The following is a 23,637-nucleotide window of genomic DNA, read 5'->3' on the forward strand; positions in this document are numbered from 1 at the left end:
TTCTACAGTAAAGTACTTTTGCTAAATATTCAGACTGAATTACAAATGTCTCATTTAACCTACATGCTAGTGAAAAAAGAGAAAACTGAGAATGAAACACAAAACTCTGGATCTTCTTATTAGCAGTATGTTATGAAGAAATGCACAAAAATCTGTAACTCATAATGAAACTACAATCATATGCAGTTTACTGAACACAAAAATTTTTATTGCCCTTCCAAGGAAGAAATGAATTTAAAAAGTACTTCCCAAAGAGAAATGAAACTGTCCATATTCACGAATGTATCTGAAGTTTAGGCATTACAGAGCATCTCATGCTATTGTTTCTTTTCACTGAAATTATACAGATCAAGTTACATCTATGAAATACATATTTTGGCTATCTGGAGTACTGAATAAGGCTCTTCTCGGACTCAGGCACAGAGAAAGTATCCTTTTAGAAGGACAAGGAATACATGCAGAATGCTACTGGATCTACGGTTCTTAAATACACTTATGGTAGACCAATAGCACAGAATATATTCCAGTAAGTACAGAGATTTGAGCTCTCTACAAACTTTACAATTATGTCAGGAAAATATCTCTTTTCCAACCTCAAGACAGGAACTACTCTGATGAATAATTCAGGTAAGAGTTACTCAATGTTATATATAAGATTTCACAAATAACTACAAAGCAACGTATTAGATAGACTATCCAATGTTCTGTAATTTTTTGTTCATCGCTCGTACTTCAAGCAGGATTTTGTGAATTGCTGATTTATGCCAGGTGGTTATCTACATTTAAAAAAATTTAATATGTCAAACTATTCAAGGTTCAATGATTTCATGTCAAAATGTAGCACTCACAATTCTTTACAAGTCTTACCGAAAAATACTGCTCAGCTTCAAGCTGATCCTGAAGCTCACGCATTTGACCTTCATTACCTCTGTACTGTCTTTGAAGAAATAAAAAAGGAAAACACGTAAAAGTCAACTACTAACAAATGACAGACTATTTCTAACCAGAACAGCATCCTATTACATTTGCACATATATTTCACAAAGACCAACAGTTTGCTGTATCCTAAAATTCTGATTTAATTACATTCCTTATTCTACCCTGATGATTGTTTCAGTACGTAATTCAGAAGTATTCTAAATGGAGAAACGTTAAGTCAGCTGAAGGACGATATTATAGAAGCCTAATTAATGAAAAATGTCTTCAGTCAGCTTAAGAAAAGTTAAGAAAAAGAATCAGGTGGTTAAAGGGAAAAAAAGCTATTGACTCCAATGCAGTAAAACTAAAAGTCCCATATGATTTAATAAGTAGTATCACAGTCAATCCATAAAAAAGTCACTGAAATAAAAGTGGCATATATATATATGCCTTGACATCGAATGATGAGCCAAGAATTGTTGTGCCTCATAGCTCATAACAAGAATCTTCCAACACTGAAGGCTACATACAGAAATCATAACATGCAGCTAAAAATATTCTTCTAGTTTAGGAAAAAATGCCTATGCATCAGAGAACTTTTTTCACTAATAGGAAAAGGCAAAACAGTACATGTATAATTAAGCAACTTTTCTATTTTACTTCAGATTTTTACTTACTTAGCAAGTTGAGCCAACTCGAATTCCAGTAATCTCTTTGCTTCCAACAATGTATTGATTTCCTGTTTCAGCTGCTTCTCAGAACCCTTCAAGTTATCTGCTTCAAAAGCTTGTGCCTTTAATTCATTCTGTGCCATTATTCGCTTATTTGTCTCTTGTTCTAGCTGAAGTGCTAGATTCTTTACCTAATACAAAATATTTCAATTTAGGATCATTTGCTGAATAACCAATTGCATGTGGTTGAAAAGTGTTTCATATATGGATTATTTTATGTCAAACACCATCGCCTAGATGCTACACATTGTACAATACGTAAAAATATTACTCAATCTCCAAACACTTCAGTGCAATAATCTTATAGAAAGCTGCTGCCATTAAGAACGTACTGATATGACGCTGCATGATGATAAAGCTTCCCCACGCTTAGCTTATTTCAAAGTCCCAAACGTGTTTTATCTTATCTTAAAGGCAACAATGGAAAAAACCCAAATTGTCTGCTGAAAGGTCCTGCAAACCTCACTATGGATTTCAGATCTTAAAAACTTCTCACCCTAGAAAAAAATGCAGCCTACTAGCTATATAAAAGCTAATTTACACAAGTTTTGACCCCTAAAAAGGTGTTATAACCTTAATTCCCACTGTCCTGTAAAGAAAAGTAAGGATGAAACTATTATTCTTAGTACCTAGTTTTCACACTCAATATTCTAATTGCATTTCCTTGAACAAATGCCTTTCTGGAGAATGCAAACTCAGAACTGCAAACCATCCAAATGAATCAGATTACACAGTCAAATTTTTCCTTTAAAAAAAGGAAACAAAAAATTGCATTATATTAAATCAATGGCTCAAATATGCAAGGCATCCAGGAGCTAAGAAACAAGTGGAAATTACCTAACACTATTTAGGCCAATAACTGTCTTCAGTTCTACTGAGAGATGTATTACACAAGCAGTTCAGTGTAAGTGAATTTAATTTCTGTTTCTCAGTGCAACTGTAATTTCTTGTTTATATAGAAAATTGTTAGTGATGAACATTTTGCTTACTTCATCTTCCAGTCTCTCTTTTTGCTCAAGAAGGTGTTCCAGTTTCTGCTGAGATTGCTTCAGGTCAAAGTCCAGCATGGAACACTGTTTTTCAGCTTGAACTATTCGATTTTCTGCCTTTTCTCTTGCTGCCCTTTCTTCCTTTACTTTTTTTTCCATTTCTAAACAAGATTAAGGAAAGAAAAACAAAATGAATATGCAGCATCTGCAAGAATACTTTTGTAAACACAGTCTTAAATATCCTAATATTTTTCAGATCCTTTTGTTCAGCTATTTAAGCTCTTCTGCTGTTAGATGGACTGATTACTGAGTAAAAACTTCCTGGCATTATTACAAGAAACACTAAAATTAAAGAAATATAATTCCGATTTGCATTACAAGCACTGGAATATTATAACTGAAAGATAAATAGTGAAAGAAATAAAAAACACAGATTCTTGAAGTAATAATTATGAAATAAAGGCAAAGATTCATTTCCATGAATGGACAGTAGAGGGAAAGAAAAGAAATGCTACCATTTGTGTTAGCTTTCTGAAAAGTTACAAACTACACATTTAGGTACTGATAACCTTCACAAAGAAAACCCAATGTATTCAATTAAGATATCAAGATACATTTTGATTCATGGATATGTATCTCTAAAAGAAACTTCAGCACTTCAGACAACCCTAATACAACACCAATATTTTTAATGCAGTTACACAGAAATGAATGCTCCAAGACATCTGTCTTGACAATGTATTCTTTCAATTCCATTTAGCATTAGCCAGAATTTCAAGATTCAATAGCATTTTAGAAGCCAAGGAAGGCTTTAAATTGCAAACACAGTAAGATATTCAAAAGATTAAGAAACAATGCAATTTTTATGGTACAGGAACCATGTGAGAGAAATAATTTAAAATGTGTGGTTTTCACACTTTATGATCTTGATACGCATTTTCTTTATACAAGGGATTAAATACTTGTATAAGGGTACTAGATTATAAGATGATGTGTTTTAAGATATCATAATCAAAATACCTTTTATTATGTGTTTACCTGAAACTTGCAAGAAATACTTACCACACATTGCAACTGATCTTGCCTCCTCTATTGACTGATGTTTGTCGGTTAACCGAGCTTTAGTCACTTTGTGTTCATTTACTTCCTGTTCTAACCGGTCTTGTAATGATTTGAGTTTGTAGTTCAAATCTATCTCTAAATTATTCTTTTCCTAAAGATAAGAAAAAAAATTACCAGATTTCTGTAACATTTCTACGACATCTGAGGGAACCACATTTCCTTTCTTCCCTTTTTTAGTGGTAACTTTTTTTACGAAGAAATTATCAATGTTATTTTCCATGCTTAATAAAGAATGGTAAAAGACAAAAACTGTACTCGGTGCTTTGGAGAAAACTTCATTAACTTTTTTCAGTAGTCTGTAAATTCGTAAGATAACGGAAACTTGTCAGTTTGAATAATTAGTAGTCACCTAAACCGGAAACATACAACTAATCCACTGACAACACTAGAGCACAGAGGAATTTGAATTATTGTTACCTGGATGCATTTCTGTTACTCTACAGTTGGGATTGCCAGCCATTAACAGTAATTCATGAAACAAGCACTGGAGATAAGCTTTGAGAGACAGGGACTTGCCTTTGGATCGCTGTTTCACATAACACCAAAGGAGAACGGTAACATTTTGCACCTTCCCTCATAGGTAGTCACATCTCTGATTTATTTGGATAAACCACACAGCACAGCAAGTCTTTACCTGATCTCAAAACATAGAGCTAACTATGTAGCCTATCTAGAAAAAGGGTGCAGGATTTCCTTTTACTCTTCTTTACTTGTTTCTCCATCTTGGAGTGGGGATCAGAGATGTTAGGGGAACACGCTGCTACCATTCTGAGGGAAGGAGGGAAAAAACCTGAAATGGTTCAGCTCCAAAGTTGATCAAAAGGTCTAGTAATGATCCAGTCAAATTAAAATCCAGTAATAGCACAAATTTAAATTTCAGGTTTTTAAAAAAGTTTAATGCACAGATTTTCAGGAGGCAACTCTCTGCAGCAGTAGTTAGGCAGGCAGAACAAAAATTACTGGCAGAAGAGCTGGATCCTTGAATCAGTGGTAGTGAATGATAAACATGAATTTTATGCCCAAAGCTACAACTAAGAATTACCTGAGGACTTGTGAGACTTACCATCCTGATAAGACTGTAAATTAGCACTATTTAGTTAATCATTTTAACACAAGACTGATTTAGAGCAAGAACACAGGACTTAGCAACATCAATAAATACTATCTGAAAATACAGTCAAAAGCTGACAAAGAACATTAGCCTCAACACCATTTTACCATACCTTTTCTGAATGATTAAGCATATCCTGTGCTTGTTTTCTTTCCGCTTCCACTCTTTCGAGATTGTTTTTAACGTTTTTTACTTCTTCTTGTAAAGTTGTAATCCGAACTGCCGTAAGACATTAAATATCATTCAATATTAGTTACTTGACTTAGATCATTAGGCTGTTCAACCTTTCTTGATTTCTGGGCCCCTAAAATATTTACACCTTGAAACTTCTCAGACACACAAAGGCTGTACATTGTAAAGGAAACTGATCTTTTTAGCCAGTCTTTATGCATGCCATTAGTAACAATTAACAAAAAACAATCACATGCAAAACTTGCTACCTGCCTTCCAACACTTCCAATATCTAATATGCAAGATTTCTTCCATTAATTCAAGTTTTGCTGTGCTATGCAACAAGCACCTTTTCTCATGTTAACTCCACTAATATGTAGATAAGGGAGAGAAAGCCAGTCTCAAATGGACCTACATGTACTAATGTAATATGTATTCACCTAACTGTGCCTCAAGTGCTCTTCTATGGATAGAGGAACTATTTCCCGTCTCCCACAGGATCTACCACAAGAGCCTGTGTGGCATCAGAAGTTTATACTAAATACTAAGTAGAATCACAGAATGGTTTGGGCTGGAAGGGACCTTTAAAGACCACCTAGTCCAACCCCCCTGCCATGGGCAGGGACATCTTTCACTAGACCAGGTTGCTCAAAGCCCCAGTCAACCTGACCTTGAACACTTCCAGGGACAGGGCAACCACAGCTTCTCTGGTCAACTTGTTCCAGGGTCTCACAACCTGCATCGTAATAATTTTTTTCCTTATATCTAATGGAAATCTACTCCCTTTTAGTTTAAAACCATTGCCCCTTGTCCTGTCACTACAGGCCCTGGTAAAAAGTCTCTCTCTGTCTTCCTTATAAGCCCCCTTTTAGTATTGAAAGGCCGCAAGAAGGTGTCTCGCGAAGTCTTAGTAGTAGTGTGTATGTATATATATGCGCATGCCCAAGTAGCAGAGTGTGTGTGTGTGTGTATATATATATATATATAAAAAACGAAATAGTAGTATGTATTTCTAGACTGAAGAATTCGCATTAGTTCCTTTCAAATAAATACGTAAAAAAATATTTTGGATTGCTCTATATTACACTTAATACCTTAAATACAGTATACAATAATACACCTATCAATTCAAATACATCTGTCTACAGCACAGTTTGCTTCACTAAATTTTGAAGTATAAAGACACATCCTGGCAATATGTAAGAAACCATGAGATGGAAAAAGATAATGTCTTCCTAAATCTTATGCTTTTCTTATTCATTTTAAAAGTGCTTTTAAAAACAGCTACATGAGCATTTTAATTATATAAAGTTATTTGGGTATATACCAGCAAAGCACCTTAACCCTATATCCTTCAGATAAAAGATCCTTTTCCTGCAGGCTGCTGAGTTGGATATGGTCAAAACCACATTCTGAAGTGCACAGAATAGTCTTCTCATGCCATTTGTACCTCCTGGTCGCAATTAACAACAGACCAGATCAAACTACATTCAGTCATTTCAGAGGAACTTCACAATCATTCAACTGAAATTGATTTACTATATTTGAAGCATAGTAAAGAGGCAACTTGATTCTTGACAGTTCTTTCTTTGTGCTAGCAAAGTTTACCTTAAAAAAACAAAAACAAAACCACACAAAAGTCCTCAACAAAAGATCGTGCCTCATGGAAAACTATTTTCAATACTGCAGACAGGTGGTTTAAAATGACAAGTTAAGAGGCAGGATCCATTAGCATAGGCAGAGTCATGAACTAATGTATCTGAATAGTTTCTAGTATGAAGAATCAGAAGTACAAATGGTAAAAAGTTCCAAGCATCCTGAAAAGAAAGGGATTCCACAGCTGCATCCCTTACGATGTTCTTCATCATGTTTAAGAAGTAATGTAGAAGCATCATAAAAGAAAACAAATACAATTTAACAACAAAATAGCTTTCTCCACAAATGAAAGAAGAGAAAGTGCAGGGTATGTCAACTTGGATACTGCACCAAGGCACTGAGTGTCGTGTCTTCTCTAGCACTGTATCAGCTTTTCATATTTTTGTACCACTGGACTCACAACTTTTAGTCAGGGCAGCCCCATAGACTTACAATCAGTGTTTCCTACTCTTTGATTTTGATACTCTCCCTCCCAAGAGTCACTCAGACATGATCAGGAAGCAGGATCCAATCTTCAGAAATTGTTCTATTAACTCACACTTGGTTTGCAGGTTGGCTTTCCTCCCTTTATGTAACTGTACTTTATTTAATAAAGTCGGTTATCATAACTTTGTTGATAAAGTATAAATACAGAAGAATTACCCTGTAGTTCTCCAATCATTTCAGATCCATGACTTCTGTCCCTTCGTTCTGACTCCAAAGCTGCTTGCAGTTGGTAATAGTCTTTCTCCACCTGCAGTTTTGTGCTTTCTAGAACTCTGCACCTTTCCTGCAGTTCTCTATTCAGTGATTCTACCTGACTTAATGACTTGCTCATTTCTGTGTTACCCTTTCTCAGTCTTGCTGCTGTATCCGATTCTGTCCTCAGCAAATCATTTGCTTCTTCTAGCTGTTAAAATAAAACAGACAAGATTCTCAAATATAAAAATTATTGGGACCAGTTTTGTAATATCTGAATGCTCAATAGTGGTTCTCAAATCTAAGATATAATTAAGACAATGAACAGAAACCACATACTTGTTTTTGTAATTGTGTTATCTTCTCATTTGTAATTTGTGAATGTTGGCTGATTTTTTTCAAGTCTTCCATCTGATCTTTTAGCGTTGACACTAAAGAGAAATTACACCATTAATACATCAGATTAGAAAAAAAACTTAGGTTTTGGAGTTTGGTCTTTTTTACACAAACACACTCAAATAAATTCTTGGCATATAATAGGCCTTTTGTTGACTTTTTGCTTCTTATATACATTTTTAGGTCAAATTTTGTGCTTGCAGAACAACAATGCACTCTGTAGAGAATAAAACTTGAAAATAAGACAAAAATATTGTGTTCAAATAAAAATACACTCAAGATTTGAGTCCAATATTTGAAAAGATCCCTTTAAAGTTGCATAGCACTTAAGATGCTAAGGTAGTAAATTGTTCCCCAAAACACATCATACACCTCATCAGTGTCAATGTTTGGACAACATGGCATACCTTCATTTTCCACATTCCGTCTTTTTTCATTCTCTTGTTCAATTTTTCTTTGGTAGTCATTTATCTTATGTTGCAATACCATCTTTTCCTTCTCAATCTGAGACAGTGTTGATTCCAAGTTCTTTCTTTGATTTCCCTAAAATTAAAAGCATTAGTATTTTCTACTTACATTTTAAGGAATGATCCCTAAACCAGTATCTCTGCAATTAATTAATCAAGGAAACTGATGCATCATTTCCAATGAATGAGTTTCTGGCTTCCTTGAAAAGGTGTTCAGAAAAGATGGCTTTTTTAACTTGTACATGATAAATTTATGAAATTACTAGAAAACTTATTGTTAATGTGATTATATGTAAGTAACTATTAAAATTATTATTAAGAGACCACATAAGGACTCAATAGAAAATCATCTGTACATTAATTTTTAGCGTAACTGATTTTGATAAACTCCAGAGAAATTGTGATGAGCGACACTGAGCAAAACATTTAGCAGAGGAAACAGAATTCAGCATGACTTGCAGAAATAAAAAATTTTTGAAAATGTGTACAAATAAAAATGTACGTCCCAATGCTATATATTGGCATATGATGGTTTGGTCTCAAATTTAAACTCAGAACAATTTTTTTAGTCACAGAAGAAATATCTTAAAACATGAAAGTACTATCCACATTCTTTACCCAACTAAGAAGGCTTCAGTGAGGAAAATAATTACCTCTTCATCCAGTTCTTTCATTATCTTGTCTAGCTTTATGTTAGAAGATCTAAAAATAAAACAAAATAATTTAAGTACTATTTGAGAAGGATACATTGTACATACTGTTTTTCTAGTGAAATAATTTGGGACTGTTACTAAAGTGAAGAATTTTTATTTTTTTTTGGCTAATGCTATTTTGTAATAAACATTTGAAATTGAAAAAAACAATCAATCACTGGAAATAATTTGTAAAATATATTATTACATATTTATCGACTTTGCTGCAGATTATATATGCAAAACTTTCGGTGCCACATTTTCTCCCTTAATCTGCAAATGTAAAAACAGTGTATGTACACAACACGTTATCCTTAAAATTAGAATACACTGGTGAACTGCTAAAACTTCCTCCAGTTGTGAACTTTTCAAGTATCTAAAATGGTTTGTTAATTCAACAGTAGACAGCTTCCTACCATGAATAAAGATATTTGAATAATACTATTCAAGTCTCTCTGTTGAAGCAATGTATTAAAACATGGTACTATAGAGACAGTGAGGTTTAGTGCATAGTAAAACCTCTGTTAAGCAGCAGTAACACTGACACATCCATTGCATTTTTGTAGCTATCCCTCTTGAAAGAGGTAACAAAAAGGACCCAGACAATGTCACCTAGCAGGTACAATAAGGAGAAGTTACAGCAATATATCCTATCTACTAATTCTGCAGTGAACAGTATGACATATCAGAAGACACGCTGTTGTGCTCTGACAACTTCAGTAGTACTGCAGGAAGACAGTTACTGAGTATCTTTCAAGCAATGTACGTTCTGCTTGTGGAAAGCAATCAGAATGTGTGAACAGTGAAGTTGTGTTTAAGTAAAAGACAGCATCGCACAGTCTAAATTCCCACTGGTCCGTTTTGGCTACCAGTTCCCACATAAGTAGCTTGTACAGCTACATGCTGTGGTCCTAATTCACAAGCCTGAATTCTTCCTATATCCTATACCTAGGTGTTGCCTCCTGGCTTTATTTAGGCCTTCAGGAAAAGACTTCAAAAGGAGAAGCTAACTGAAGGGGAATTTAGTTTGCATGAATCTGAGCAAATATTTCTGATTATCAGGAAAGAATCCCAACTGTTTGTTTGTAAGTGTAGCTGCAAGAAATAGGCAAATTCTCACGTAGTTGCTTCTTCAACATGGTAGAAACAAGACTTTAGAAAACAAATAGCTGTTCTTATCTATCAGTCACCAGAAAAAAACAGGAATGTGGTTTTCCAACAAGTACCATGTATTTAGAAACCAGACAGTTCATTCCAATAATCCAATATATGCAATATATACAGTATTTTACATTTTTTAAAAAGACAGCATGATCATTATGTACCTCTATCCAATAAAATATCTGAATTCAGAGATATCGAGTAAACTCAAACATTCAAGTGTTCAGAAAGAATGTGTGTTACATGGGTGCCAATGAAAACAAAACATTTTCTTCATACTATATTCAAGAAAACCATTTAAATATTGTTTTAGAATGACTTAAACCTGTCCCTGGAACTGTCCTGGAGAACTACAGTACCATTCTTAGTGTTACTCTGGTAATCCCTAAAGCAGTTATACAGAACTGAAGTGTTAGATATACTTAAATTATGTAAACAATTAAAGTTCAAAGTCTCACCTGCACTTTTGCTCCATTTCATCTTTCAACTGCATTTCATTATGTAGTTGTTCTTCCAACTCATATATCATCTTCTGCATATTTTCCAGCTTTAAATATATATTTGTACATGAAAGAACATGCATTAAATTTAAAAACTTAAAAAAAGTATTTCAGAATATTCAGTGCTGCTTATGTTGTATCACAGCTTACTCATTTCTATCTAAACACTAGATTTTTAGCTTATTAAAATGTGATTCCCCCCCAAAAAAAATTCTAAAAAAGTTAATTACAAGAAACAACGTTAATATTACACAGTTTTGTCATTTGCACACACATAAAATTTTGGGGTTCTGAATAGTTCCATCAAAATTCAGGGGGCTAAGCTAAGGCAAATCCTCCTTTTTTTAAGTATCTTCAGAATCAGACTAAAGATATTACTGCAAAGACATAAGAAAGCATTTTAATTAACATCAAAATTTCTTTTTCTAGCTGTCGTGGTTGAAACCAGGACACTAGCATGAACCACCACATGTATTTTGCAATGCATCTTCAAGCTCTCAACAAGTTCAGGAAGCAGAACCAGGCCTGTTAGTTATTAGCAATGGGGGGGAAATGCTGTTAACATCTATTTAGTCAGAGATCACTTTTACAGCTAGCACTGTACTAAGGTTTGAAAATAGTAACAAACTTCAGATGTTAATACAGAACATTACTGTATAGCATGTACTGTTTGCCAGCAAGATAAATTGAGAAATTCATTCTTTTCGTGTAGTCTCAAAATATCTACAATCTGATGGATCTCTGGGCACAATAATCCCACTCCAACATCAGCAAAATCCTCAGTTAAGAACAAGATGGTGTCAGCTTTGAGGAAGCTCATTAAGTCAAGCCCATGCTGATTCACTGTTAAACCTTTTCGCTGATCTTGTCAGGATTTCAGCCTTATTTAGCTTTCCCACATTTCCCTCAACACTCTTGGAACTGCATAAAGAAGAATTACAGTCCTAATCTAGACTCTCTTCAAAGCAGCATATTCAAGTGGTTCTGACCCTTTGCTTTCTTGTTCCTTGTTTTAACTTCAAAAACTCTGACAATTGCCTGACTCCTCCTGTACAATCATCCCAGAAAGCAGAGCAACAGAACAGTTCCTCCTACATCTGCCTCTTCCTTTTTTCCTTCTCCCACAAAATATGCTTAGAGAAACTGGAACTGCTCACTAAGATCATGAAGAGTAGACAAATTACACTTGACTCCATTCTTTCTTGATAGCAACAGTACATGTTCTCAACAAGGACTGCCCTCTGTACAGTCCTAAACTAACATTTCAGTTTGGAGACGTACTATATCATGCTTTTCCATATTAAATGAGAAAGTTATAGGTAAGATTATTTTTGCCTACTTCCAGGCAGGCATTTTCTCACTTCCATCTTTCAATCTGTTCTCCTTCCCACTGTAGTAGGAAATATAAGTATGGAGTACTCAGGCACTCTCAAGAACTGCAGATCCTTTCTTATTTCCACCTTTTTCTTTCTTCCACGTTCTTAAGCTGCTCTGAAGATTTCAGAGGAAGCACACAGACATTGCGACTAGGGACTAACCAGAAACTACATATTTTATATATTTACCACTCTATTCTATATATTTACCACTACCTATCACAAAACCTTGAAAGAGCAAAGAAATACTGGAAGAAATAGACTTCTCAGCACTTACAGAACAGCTGTGGAAAGCCAATTACTTGGTGTGACATACAACATAACACCACATGGATGAGACAATGGTTGTAGTCTAAAACCACAGAGATGGCCCTCTAAATCTAAACTTTGAGGAAAAAAGAAGGACCACCACTACACAACACATTTATCTCCTTGGTATGAACCACTGAGAAATAAAGCAAGAAGCAAGACTACTTAAAGGCTATCTCTCACTTTAGTAAAAAGGGACCACAGCTACTGCACAAAAATAAAGGACAGAGAAGTTTCAAAGTAATTGCTCTTCCATTTCTTGGTTATTCATTTTACAGCCCTTCCAGACAGACTGCATAGAGGAACTAAATGGGATAGATGAGGAACAGGTCCAAAAAGATATCTGGCAACTGAGGCATTTCTGTACTGACTTCTACTAGTTTGGACCTCTATTCCCTCCTCTTGCTTCTTTCTGTCTCTGGTTGCTCTTATATTGCTGTTCCCCAAGGGGCCTATCTAAGCTTGCTGAGCACTCTAATTATATTAGTACGAGACAACAGGCTTCCAGAGAAGTTTTGCACAATCTGATATCAATGGACTAAATAATACCTTAAGAAAATCCTGAGTTACAATTAACTCACTATAAAAGCATTCCTTTATGTTTTAGTTTGTTCTCAGTTTCCATTTTGAGTAGGAGGCAGGGAAGGAAAGGGCTATGAAAAAGCCTGCCTACAGTCAAGAAGCCAAGAAAAATCCCTATGGAACTGCCATTTTTTTTATTTTTTTTTTTTAATCACCATGGCATAGTACATCTGGTTCTGCACCCTGAACAATGAAGAAAACCGAAGACCCAGTGCAAAAGAATCTGTTAATCTCCTCTTTCTTAGTATCTGTACTGTTTACAGATGGTTATGGTAGCACTAAACCAAAGTAAATAATCAGATCTTCAAAGAGGTTTGAAATTCAGTTAAAGGACATTGAATTCCATTTTTGTCCAACTTCACGGCCTAATTCTGTGAAGTTTTACACACTTGCAAAAAGCAATGAATTTCTTGGAAATTTCTGGCACTCGGTACCATGCCAAAATGCAGATAGACCAGGTAACATCTTGTGTTGTATTTCCAGAACTAATTAATTTGCTAACCATGTGTTAACATTAACATTTTTATTGCAGCATGTAATGAAAGAAAAACAGCTGAGAAAGAACTGTGGGGTAAAAATACCTCGTAGTAAAGACTTAACATTTATTTAAACCTCTCTGTATCACTCATATCCTTCCAGAGCTTCACCTCCCAAAAGTGTTAAAATCACAAGACATTCAAATACACCTGACAATACAGACAGGACTCTTGGGGGTTCTTTCACTACATGCAGGTGCCTGTATCCCACTAATTATGCCAAGTCCATTCAGTAACCCTCCTCAAAGTCAACCAAAGCCTATCACACAGCTTTAAGTATCTGCAAATATTTGAAAGTCTGGCTCTGTTTTTAATTTTACCATATCAACAGCCAAATGCTTATGAGGAAAACAAAATTTATGGCACACACCAACATACATAAAGAAATCAAGACACTTCAATGCTTAATAAATTCAGTTAGCCCAATAAAGTACATAATCAGTTCCCCTGCCCTTCACAAATTTTCTCTGGGTAATACCATATATCATTAAAACCTTTATATTGCAAGTTTAAGAGAAAAGGGAACATACATTGATATCTGCTTCTCTTCTACTCTAAATGGAAAACATAACAGAACAAAATTACTAACAAAGTAAATCATAGTCAAAGCCAAGAAGATTTATTTTAGAGTTAATTATCTATTTTTTGACAGTGTTTCCTTCTGGAAAGAATGTAATTTGTAAAATATGAAACCATTCTAAGGGAATAGCTTGATTTACAGCAGAACTTACACAGAATCCAAGCAGGCTTTGTTTCCAACACCTCAGCATACCTTCCCAGAAACCTGACTGCCAAGAAGCTTGGGAAGCAGTAACTGAAAAGAATTCCTGAACTTTTCTTGCTAGGTGAACTGCTCTATAAATGCAGATCCTCAGTGCCCCAACTCCCAATAGCTTGTGGGGCACCCTTAGGAAGAAGAATACCCAAGCTTGGTACATTATCTGCCACCTCCCACTTAGTTCACAGGAAGTCCAGCTCCAGAGTTAAACTGGCAGGTTGCTGGAAAGCCCAAGCTCCCCATCACACTCACATCCAGACTCTACGGTTGCCACTAAGCCAGCATACACCTGGGATCAATAAGGCACTCTAGAAATACTGCACAAACACTTTGATATTCCTAAAGATAAAAACTGTGAATCCAGTTCCACAAAAAGAATATGCAGTTTCAGCTATTTTATCCCAATTCAGGAAAACCAATGTTATATGAAGAACTGAAATTCTGTTTTTCCAGTAACTTTAATAGGCAAGCCATACTAAACAGTTAAAATTTATACATTGATTTCCCATATTCCAAACACTAAATTAATTTGAGACATTTAGAACCCAAACAGTTTATTCCCATATACGCAATGGATTCTTCACTAGGGTCCAACAAAACTGAAAATCAGTGAGACATACCACACTTTTGTCCACACTGGAGCCTGTTCTGTTATCATTGGAATTTTCTGCAGAGACAGCTAAATACCTGCAACAACATTTAAAAAGTTTTAAGAGTGGTTTAAAAGCAAGGTTATGAAAAAAACAGAATATGATCATTCTAAAACATAACCCTCAGATTTTTTTCTCCAAAATGTAGATACCAAATAATAACACAAGTAGATTTTTTCATTTCTGTATTTATTATACTTTAAGATTCAGGCACATTTAATTGAAAAACTCACATAATTTATTGTAAAGTAGAAAGCTGCAGTAGAAGACCTCCAGAAAAAAGAATTTCTGCCAAATACTAGTACAACCACTTTTCTTTTTTTAATAATAATTTTTTAAAATCTTTGCTTTCCATGGTTACAACACTCTCATTGGCTTCCATCCCACAAATATTTACTCAGGCACTTATGCAGCAAGTAGCAGCAATGAAGCGAACTCTGCTGAGATTTTGTAACTTCCAACAAAGCTACTAAGAGTTCTACACACAAAAAGTTTGCCCTGAAGCCAGTGTTATTTTATGTAAGTGTTTTCTAAACATACCATAAATTTCTAGTTGCACGATTCTGAAAAGTCAGGTAACTAAATACAAATTACTATCCTTAAATTCCTTTGGTATTTGATGTGATATTCTTGGCCTGATAACTGATCTAGAGAGATGTAAAACATCTCTAACCGTATCAGGTTATGCGAGGAAAAATTCTGACATGAACCAAGGAAGATAGACACATCTTCTTTCTTGTTTCACATGCATATTTTCACATATACAAAAACCTCTCCAAAGGATCAAGGAGGGTAAAATCAAAGACATCTCCAAACCATGGTCAAATTAAACATCAAGACTGATTTCAGACAATCAAATGACAAAGAGGAAATGGAACAGTTTCCTACAGAAAGGGGCTTGCTGTCCTGAGTACCAGAAGCCACCATATTTTGCACACCAGGGCTGTTGAGCAATGAGAATGTGATATTTAAACAGGCACAGCACCAGCTCCATCAGAATCCAGAAGAGAGCACACAAGCCAGACAGGGCTACAAAGTGTTCTCAGCTAGTATTCCAAAATCTGTGTTATGGGTGAAGTTCAATAATAAACAACCACATTTCCTAGTTTACAATCAATGAGATTACAGCTGTAGAAAGTATTCTATACTAAAAGATTATACTATTTCCTTTAAAGACGGAAGTCACATGATTTTCCTAGATTTCCATTTCTTTAAGCTCTCCAACATACATGAACAAGATGAAACTGAAAGGTGGGGGGGTGGGGGGAAATAAATGTGCAACGTTTTTTCAAATATGCTTTTTTTTGTTGTTATGTTTGAACTATTTGCAATACAAAAAGGGAATAAAAATTAGGATTACAGGTTTAGCAAGTATGAATGGTTGCTTCAGACTTTTCAAGACTATCACACCAGCAGAGCATTATGGGACAAAATTCAATTCTAGGACAGCATGTTAGTTCTAGTAAGTCTACAAAGTTATGATAGTATTTAGTAGCAGAGTTCTTCAGTGACAGCAAAACACAGCCACTTAGTTCTCTAAATTCCTGATACTGCCCCCCCCCAAGAAGGAAGAGGGAGAGAGAAGAAATTCTGTTATTAACAAGCTTCTGTATGCTACTTCACCTTCTTGATAATATACTCCAAAATCTTCCTGCAAGGCAAAAATTAAGACTTTTCAAAATTATAGACTAAAATCAGAACAGTAGGTGAAATTCCTGAACTGCTGAACTCATACAAACTGTATGCAAAGCTTGCAAGTCCTTCTATGCCTTACTATGCAGAAAGCAACAACAAATCCAACTCTTTGCAGAGACGGAAAGAACTTCACCACAGGCTTGGAAAAGTGGTTCCTCTTCTATGCAAGGACAAAAAACAGATTTATTTCCTTTAGGGCTTTCCTATCCAGAAATGCTATTAAAACTAATAGTCTCTATCTGACATGGTCTACTAGAAGTTTTAGCCCATTTTAAGCCTGACTGACACTACAATTAAAAGCTGCTCTCAAAGTAATAAAAAGTTACCGAGATTTTTGAATGTAGATATAGCTATACACGGTGCCTACAATAATAATGACTGTTGAAAGTATGAATTAATATAATTTTAACTAATGTAATTTAAAGTCTTCTAAGCAACAGTGAAAACTGTAAAGTATCACAATCTCACTCCGCAGTGGATGAGTGCTTTGGAAAAAGAAAAATTATGAAGCAGATAGCAGGCAACTAGAAAATATTTTATTTCTAGTAAGCCAAGGTTTAATTTATCACATGCTAAACACTGATCTAAAGTATGGTATCTTCATATACAGCTCAGGAACAGTAAATCACAGTAAAACAGTGACATTCAAATCCCTGATTCATGACTCTACATCTATAATTCAGTGGTCTGCAGGCAGCTCTGCCTACTAGTGGCAACAGTGGATTTTTCTTGCTTAGCTTCTGCAGCACCACTATATAATATTCTTAATGCAGAAAAAGACATTCACAAATTCAGTGTGATATTTTAAGGTACTGATGACTAGTAGTACTGGTTAACATTATCGAAGTGTCAAAAGACTATAGTTTATTAGGATTCTGAATCATTAATAAGAACCTGAATAGGCTTGTACCTAAATACTGGTTGGTAAGAGTCAGAAACAGTGTTGGCAAAAGAAAACACCATTAGCTTGCTTTCTGCATACATACCGACGGTTGCTGTAGTACGTAAATCCTACAAAAGGAAGCTGGTTGCCCACAAATGCTTTTGGTATGGGAAATGTTTCTTCCTCTCCTTTGTCTTCTTCCAGATCATCAAAATTACTAGTGTCAATGTCACTACTTAAGTCAGGCACAACTGGTGCTACAGCTAGGAAAAAAGCAGAATAGTATGATAATAATCATTATATTACTCAAGTGACTAAGAAACCTCTTTCCTTGGTACAGTGTAAATAAAACTTTAAATTCCATTAAAAGAAATATGGCAGTCCTTTTGCTAACATGATACCTAAGTAAGCCAGATCACTGTCTCTGAGAAAAGCATTATACTTACTGTCTCTGAGAGTTTCCCAAGCCCATTGATCATTTTTGAAGAAAAGGTGCCGTTTAATTTCTTCTACACCATTTCGTCCTAGCCTCACTTCCCTGTTTAAAGAGTGTTTTGATTAAACATGGGAGATGACATAAATTATTCTGAAACAAAGACTCATTTTAAGGCATAATCTAACAACAGAGACAAAAGATTACCTCTCAAACTAAGGTAAGAAAGAAGTAGACATATCTTAAAGTTTTCATATGAAGATACCTATAGCAGCACAGCAGCTACATTTCAGAGCACAGTCTGGTTTTGTCTACAAGAAGCCCTGCTGCTACTGTTTCCACCATCACAGTCTGGCTAGGCAGCTGCCAAGCAGCAGCTAGGTTCCACTTTTTCTAGGAGTCCATGCTGTTGTTCAAATTGTATGCAACCCAGCAAATGTAACATCCCCCTCTTTCATAGCACCAATTCTCAAGCAAAGGTTATGCTTGTATTAATATGTAGCATGGGTACAACAGGAGTGCACTCACAAAGTGAAACGGACCTAACACCCACATTTCAGAGGGCTTCTTGTGGACTGACTCTACCCAGATCCTGAATGCCCACTAAGAGCTGGGAGTGCATTAGGGGCACTCCTGAAATGCATCTTTTGCTGTAGCTTCATCCAAAAGGAATCGTTTTGCAAGTCACTCACCACTGTGCAACACAGACCAATGTAACAGCAGTTGTTACTAAGGAGTAACACTTCAAACTGAATTTATAAGGTAGATGTACCCATAGCAGCAGCACTTCCCTTTCTCCAGTATACATGCTACTACCACAAAGAGCAGCAGCAACCATTGGTGACTCCTCTCCCAAATACTGGGACTGGGGAAGATGAAACTGATGTTACTGCCTGTCTAGCTCGCAGTAACATCAGTTAGTAACTAATGCTTCAGGTTAGACAAAATGCTACTTCAGATTAGACAAAGTAACTTAAAAGACTTAGGCTGAGGTTCTAAAAAATTCTTGACTAACAAATTAAAACAGCCTTTCTGTAAGCAAGAGGCTAACAGTTTCTTACATTGCTGTAGTTCAGAGAAGAATAAAGCCCAATTCCTATGAAGGAGAACATTCAACTAACAGAAATGCATTCAGAGATCAGAAAAACACCTAACTATGGCAGCATCTAAATGGGAACAGAGTTACATGGCATTTATGCCAAGACAGTAAGAGTTTCACTTCTCTTGAGCGCTTTAGAAACCCACACAAAACAAACATATACATGTTCTTTCAACATGAGAAGAAATTCTCTTAACAAACGTTTACTTTCATTCTGAGTAAAGTTTAAATCTTACCTATCAGTTAAAAAGGCACAAATAAGGTTTTTTGCCTCTTTAGAAATCTCATTGTCATCAGGGAAAGTAAGGGAGTTCTTATGGTTCATAATCTTGCTGTATGTTCCAACCAAAGAATCTGCATAAAAAGGTGTATCACCTGAAAAAGCAGCAATGCAAAAATTAAAAAGCAGATCAAACTTATTGTAGATTTGATTTATAATATTTGAATTGCATATGCAACAATGTAAGCAATTAAGTGAACAAAAGACAAGGACAAATGTTTGAGGACTGTGCCAGAATATTTCTAAAACATGTTCTGTAAATACCAGGATCAGTAAACCACAGCTTATGTCTGAAGAGCATAAATTAAACAGTTAAAAACAACAGGGATTTTAATGTGGAGTCTAGTTAAGTAGTGTAGTCAATTCTGATTATCCTACTACTCACCTACAAGCATCTCATACAAAAAGACTCCAACTGACCACCAGTCACATTCTCGCCCATAGTAACCATCACCACCCTGGGACTTCAACACTTCAGGAGAGATATAGTCTGGTGTTCCCACAGCAGTATCACATCGTACCATACCTTCCTACAAAGAGGAGGAAAACAGCCAGGCCCAAATATAAAATAAAAAATTGCAAGCCATTTCCAAGAGTTTATACATCTTAAGCAACATCAACAGATCAACATCAACCTTCATCAACAAACGTTCTTTTTTGAATGGGTATTTTAACATTTTTACATTCTAAGCTACTAAATCCAGAACAAAGCACCAGATTTGTCAAACACAGTGAAAGTTACTTTAAAAACCTCAGTTAATATCCAAAAAGTAATCAGAAGTGCATCTAGGCCCTGTAAACCCTGCACAACCTCTCCTGCTCGTGCCAGTATAAATGTCATACACTGACAGGATGTACTATAAACAGGGAAAACTCCTCTGTTAGCCTAAATGGGTCAACATCAGGGATTTTGCTGAGAGTATCAGCTAAAGTGCAAGTTTTTCACCTCCGACCCAACATACTTAATGCCAGGAAGACTAAATATAGACAGAGCCTCGAAACCCTAAGGACACAGACTTCAAAACAGGTTAACAGGTGAAAAGAACGTTTGACGTTCCTCATACCCCTGAGAAAGGGCTGGCAGAACAGTCACACTGGAGCTGGCATCCAGAATGCTGAAGCTGCAACCATGCACCCCTTTCCAGTGCCATTCAAGCACTTCTGAAATAATCCTATGCCATTCCTAGAAATGGATCAGTAGAAAAACTTGCATAAAAATATACAACTAAGTAAATATACCAAATATAAATCCAGTGTTGTGTACGCAGGAAATCCAGAATGCACCTAAATTAAGCTCCTATGCTGAGCAGTTTCTCTCCCACAGAATAACCTTTCTCTTTCAAACACTAGAGGAACCCAAAACTAGGCTCAAGACTACTTAGCTAGCTTTGTTTAGAACAGCACAAAATGTAAAGTGTTGTAGACACAGGTTTACTTCGATAACGCTAATATACAGCAAACTTTGGTAATATTTTTTCTTTGCTTTTTTCGCACTTACAGCTTAAACACTAGGATAATGTTTTTCTGTATTTCAAAATTCCTCATTGTTAAGAACACAATCAGTCAAGGATAAATCTGTATTAAGGCAAAATAAAGCCAAATTTTGTGTCAACTATTCCACTGAAGTGGACTGTTTCTGACTTGAGGCAGCTCCTTGAATTTGTACACATAACTTCCACTTAATTTCGTTGGTGCCTTTTATTTATGGCAAAGCAGCTAAATACAGTGATTTAGTCAAAGCTCCTGGAATATGTTGAGAATACAATGTACATATTACACAGACTCTACTAAGTACCACGTATTTCAGATTGTTTTCCTCATATATGTGCAGACTGACAAAACCAATCAGAGTTTTGTGTAGGGAAGAACAATGCTTTGCAGTACACGAAAAATTGTTCCAAAATATTTTATTTTAGTGACCTCAGGATGTATTTTAAACAAATAAATAATTCTATAACATCCTTTAACCTGTTTACTTCAGATTTGCCCTTTTGCTACGTCAGCATATGGCTAATAAGTACAATTGGGATTCATTCAGCAACTTGTACATCAGTTTTGATTCTTTCATTACTGATACACTACGTAAAAATAATCTCACTTCTTTGCATTAACTTTTGATAACCAAAGACTTGAAGAAATAATCTAGAGGATCTAGAGACAATCAAAGGCTTGACTTCAGAAAGTTTCTCTAGGAAAGAGTATAGAAGTTGATACAGTCCCTACCCCAGCAATGCATACAGGAATGTGTTCTACATTGTCATTGAATAGAATGCACAAAGAATAGTAATGTGAACAGACTGGAATTTTTGACTCTTCTCATCTAGCTAAAAAGTTTTCAGTGTATTTTCTTTTCACTTTTGTTTTCCTTTCACAAACAGAAAAGCGAAATTAAAAACATACGTTTACCTTGTTCATCTTCATACAAGTACCAAAATCTGCTAGTTTTAAATGACCAGCTTTATCTAGCAGCATATTATCAGGCTTCACATCTCTGAAAGAAGAAAAATATATTCTTTTAAAAGAAAATAAATCAATTTAACTTATGAAAAAAAAAAGTCAACTATTTTTCAGATGCAACATTGCAAGGAAAAACACCAACATGAAAGCACCATTACTTCCTCCATTTTCTTCTGCTTTCTCGAAGTATCATGTCCAACACATACACTGCTGCACTACAACATTTAAAAAAATTACAATGGATGTGGGAATACAGCCTTAAGCCACCAAATTTAACAAATCCAGACATTAATCTTGAACCTCAAGTTCCTAAAAAAGACTCACTGATTGAAGTACCTCTCCACTAGGATCCAGCTACAGAAAAAAAAAAAAAAACATTCTGGTTCTGAGTTAGCTACCTCAAAAAGAGCTTTAAAACGCAGCTTCTTCTCTGTACCACTTCTATTTTAAGGGAACAAATGGATGTCATTTTCAGAATTATATTAACGTGAACGAATATTTTTCTGTGGCTCAAAAGGAGTATTGTCTTATGCCCTTTTCCACAAAGTACTTCCGTTATAGAAAATAAGTTTTCATAAAGTAACTGGTAAAGTTCAGCACATACAATGTTATTAAATATACTGAAGCAGAATAACAGTAGGAAACAATCATCAAGAAAGCATAACACGAATTTCAGGAGAAAGTGTATTTCTGGGACTTCAAAGGAGAACTCTGGCCGTAACTGTCAGATGAAGTGCAGTGGAAATGTATCAGTATACTCACAGAATAGTTTTGATCAGGAGGGATTTTTGTAAGACCCTGGTTAACTGCCTGATAAAAGTACAGCTAACAAAGTTAGATTCAACTTCAAAGTTACATTAGGTTTCTCAGGGTCAAATCCAGTCAAGTTTTGAATTTTTCAAGAACAGAGATTCCACAACCTCTCTAGGACTCTCTTCCACTGTTTGACCACCCTCATAGTGAAAAAATATTTCCTAATGAATAACTAGATACTCCCTTGCTGCAACTTGTCTCATCCATTGCCTTGCATCTTTCCAGTGTGCAACTTCAAGTCCAGCTCCACCTTTTCTATAAAGTCCTGCTGGGCAGCTGGTGACTGATGCTTTCTGTCTCACCCGAACACTGTTCATGTTGCAAATGAAAACACAGTGCTGACCCCAAGTATCAATCCTCTGGGGAATCGCTAGTAGCAGACTGCTAATTGTACATTGTACTACTGAGCACAACCTTTTGTTCTTGCCAATTCAAACCATATATTTCCAATCTGGCTACATCAAAAACCTTGATAAAGTCAAGACAAACAGCACACACTGCTCTCCCCTCATAAGTGGAGCCCATCATCTCATCACAGAAGGCATTTGCATTGGTAAGACATGCTTTACCCTTGGTAAATCCATGCAGGCTGTTCCCAATCACCTTCCCATTGACATGCTTGGAAATGGTTTCCTGAGAATTTACTCCGTAAGATACCCAAAGATTGCCCTTAGGCTGATGAGCCTGCAATTCCCCTGATCCTCCCCTCCTTGCCCTTCTCAGGGCAAGATGGGTGTGCCATTTGCCTCTTTCCATTCATCAGGAATCTCCCAATTGCCACAACCTTTCAAAGGTGACAGACAGCAGTATCATAAGGATACTGGCCAGCTCCCTCACAACCCTTGGTACATCCCACCTGGTGCCTTGGACACATGTAAGGCTCTACAGAGAGATCAGGACAGGCTGGATCGATGGGCTGAGGCCCATCGTATGAAGTTCAACAAGGGCAAGTGCCGGGTCCTGCACTTGGGTCACAGCAACCCCATGCAGCACAACAGGCTTGGGGAAGAGTGGCTGGAAAGCTGCCTGGCAGAAAAGGACCTGGGGGTGCTGGTTGACAGCCAGCTGAATATGAGCCAGCAGTGTGCCCAGGTGGCCAAGAAGGCCAACGGCATCCTGGCCTGCATCAGAAATAGTGTGGCCAGCAGGAGCAG

The 23,637-nt window shown here is 36.0% G+C and overlaps 1 protein-coding gene across 4 annotated transcripts in view; it reads right to left on the bottom strand.

Moving 5' to 3' along the window:
• Nucleotides 1-23,637, bottom strand: part of ROCK1 (Rho associated coiled-coil containing protein kinase 1) — a 94,858-nt gene that overhangs the window by 30,627 nt on the left and 40,594 nt on the right. For all 4 annotated transcript variants that reach the window (XR_012649762.1, XR_012649764.1, XR_012649763.1 and 1 more), the window contains exons 6-21: nucleotides 21,620-21,704; nucleotides 19,599-19,743; nucleotides 19,170-19,308; nucleotides 17,848-17,939; nucleotides 17,505-17,664; nucleotides 14,794-14,860; nucleotides 10,551-10,639; nucleotides 8,893-8,941; nucleotides 8,180-8,315; nucleotides 7,716-7,807; nucleotides 7,341-7,587; nucleotides 4,984-5,090; nucleotides 3,701-3,851; nucleotides 2,639-2,799; nucleotides 1,596-1,780; nucleotides 868-937 (exon numbers count right to left, since the gene is read on the bottom strand). Coding sequence is in view for 1 of the 4 variants with exons in the window: in XM_075023101.1 (XP_074879202.1) it covers nucleotides 868-937; nucleotides 1,596-1,780; nucleotides 2,639-2,799; nucleotides 3,701-3,851; nucleotides 4,984-5,090; nucleotides 7,341-7,587; nucleotides 7,716-7,807; nucleotides 8,180-8,315; nucleotides 8,893-8,941; nucleotides 10,551-10,639; nucleotides 14,794-14,860; nucleotides 17,505-17,664; nucleotides 17,848-17,939; nucleotides 19,170-19,308; nucleotides 19,599-19,743; nucleotides 21,620-21,704 (1,975 nt within the window). In the remaining 3 variants the exon portion in view is untranslated. The remainder of the gene's footprint in view (nucleotides 1-867; nucleotides 938-1,595; nucleotides 1,781-2,638; nucleotides 2,800-3,700; nucleotides 3,852-4,983; nucleotides 5,091-7,340; nucleotides 7,588-7,715; nucleotides 7,808-8,179; nucleotides 8,316-8,892; nucleotides 8,942-10,550; nucleotides 10,640-14,793; nucleotides 14,861-17,504; nucleotides 17,665-17,847; nucleotides 17,940-19,169; nucleotides 19,309-19,598; nucleotides 19,744-21,619; nucleotides 21,705-23,637) is intronic.

Source organism: Buteo buteo, chromosome 3, assembly GCF_964188355.1.
Source record: "Buteo buteo chromosome 3, bButBut1.hap1.1, whole genome shotgun sequence".
NCBI lineage: Eukaryota > Metazoa > Chordata > Aves > Accipitriformes > Accipitridae > Buteo > Buteo buteo.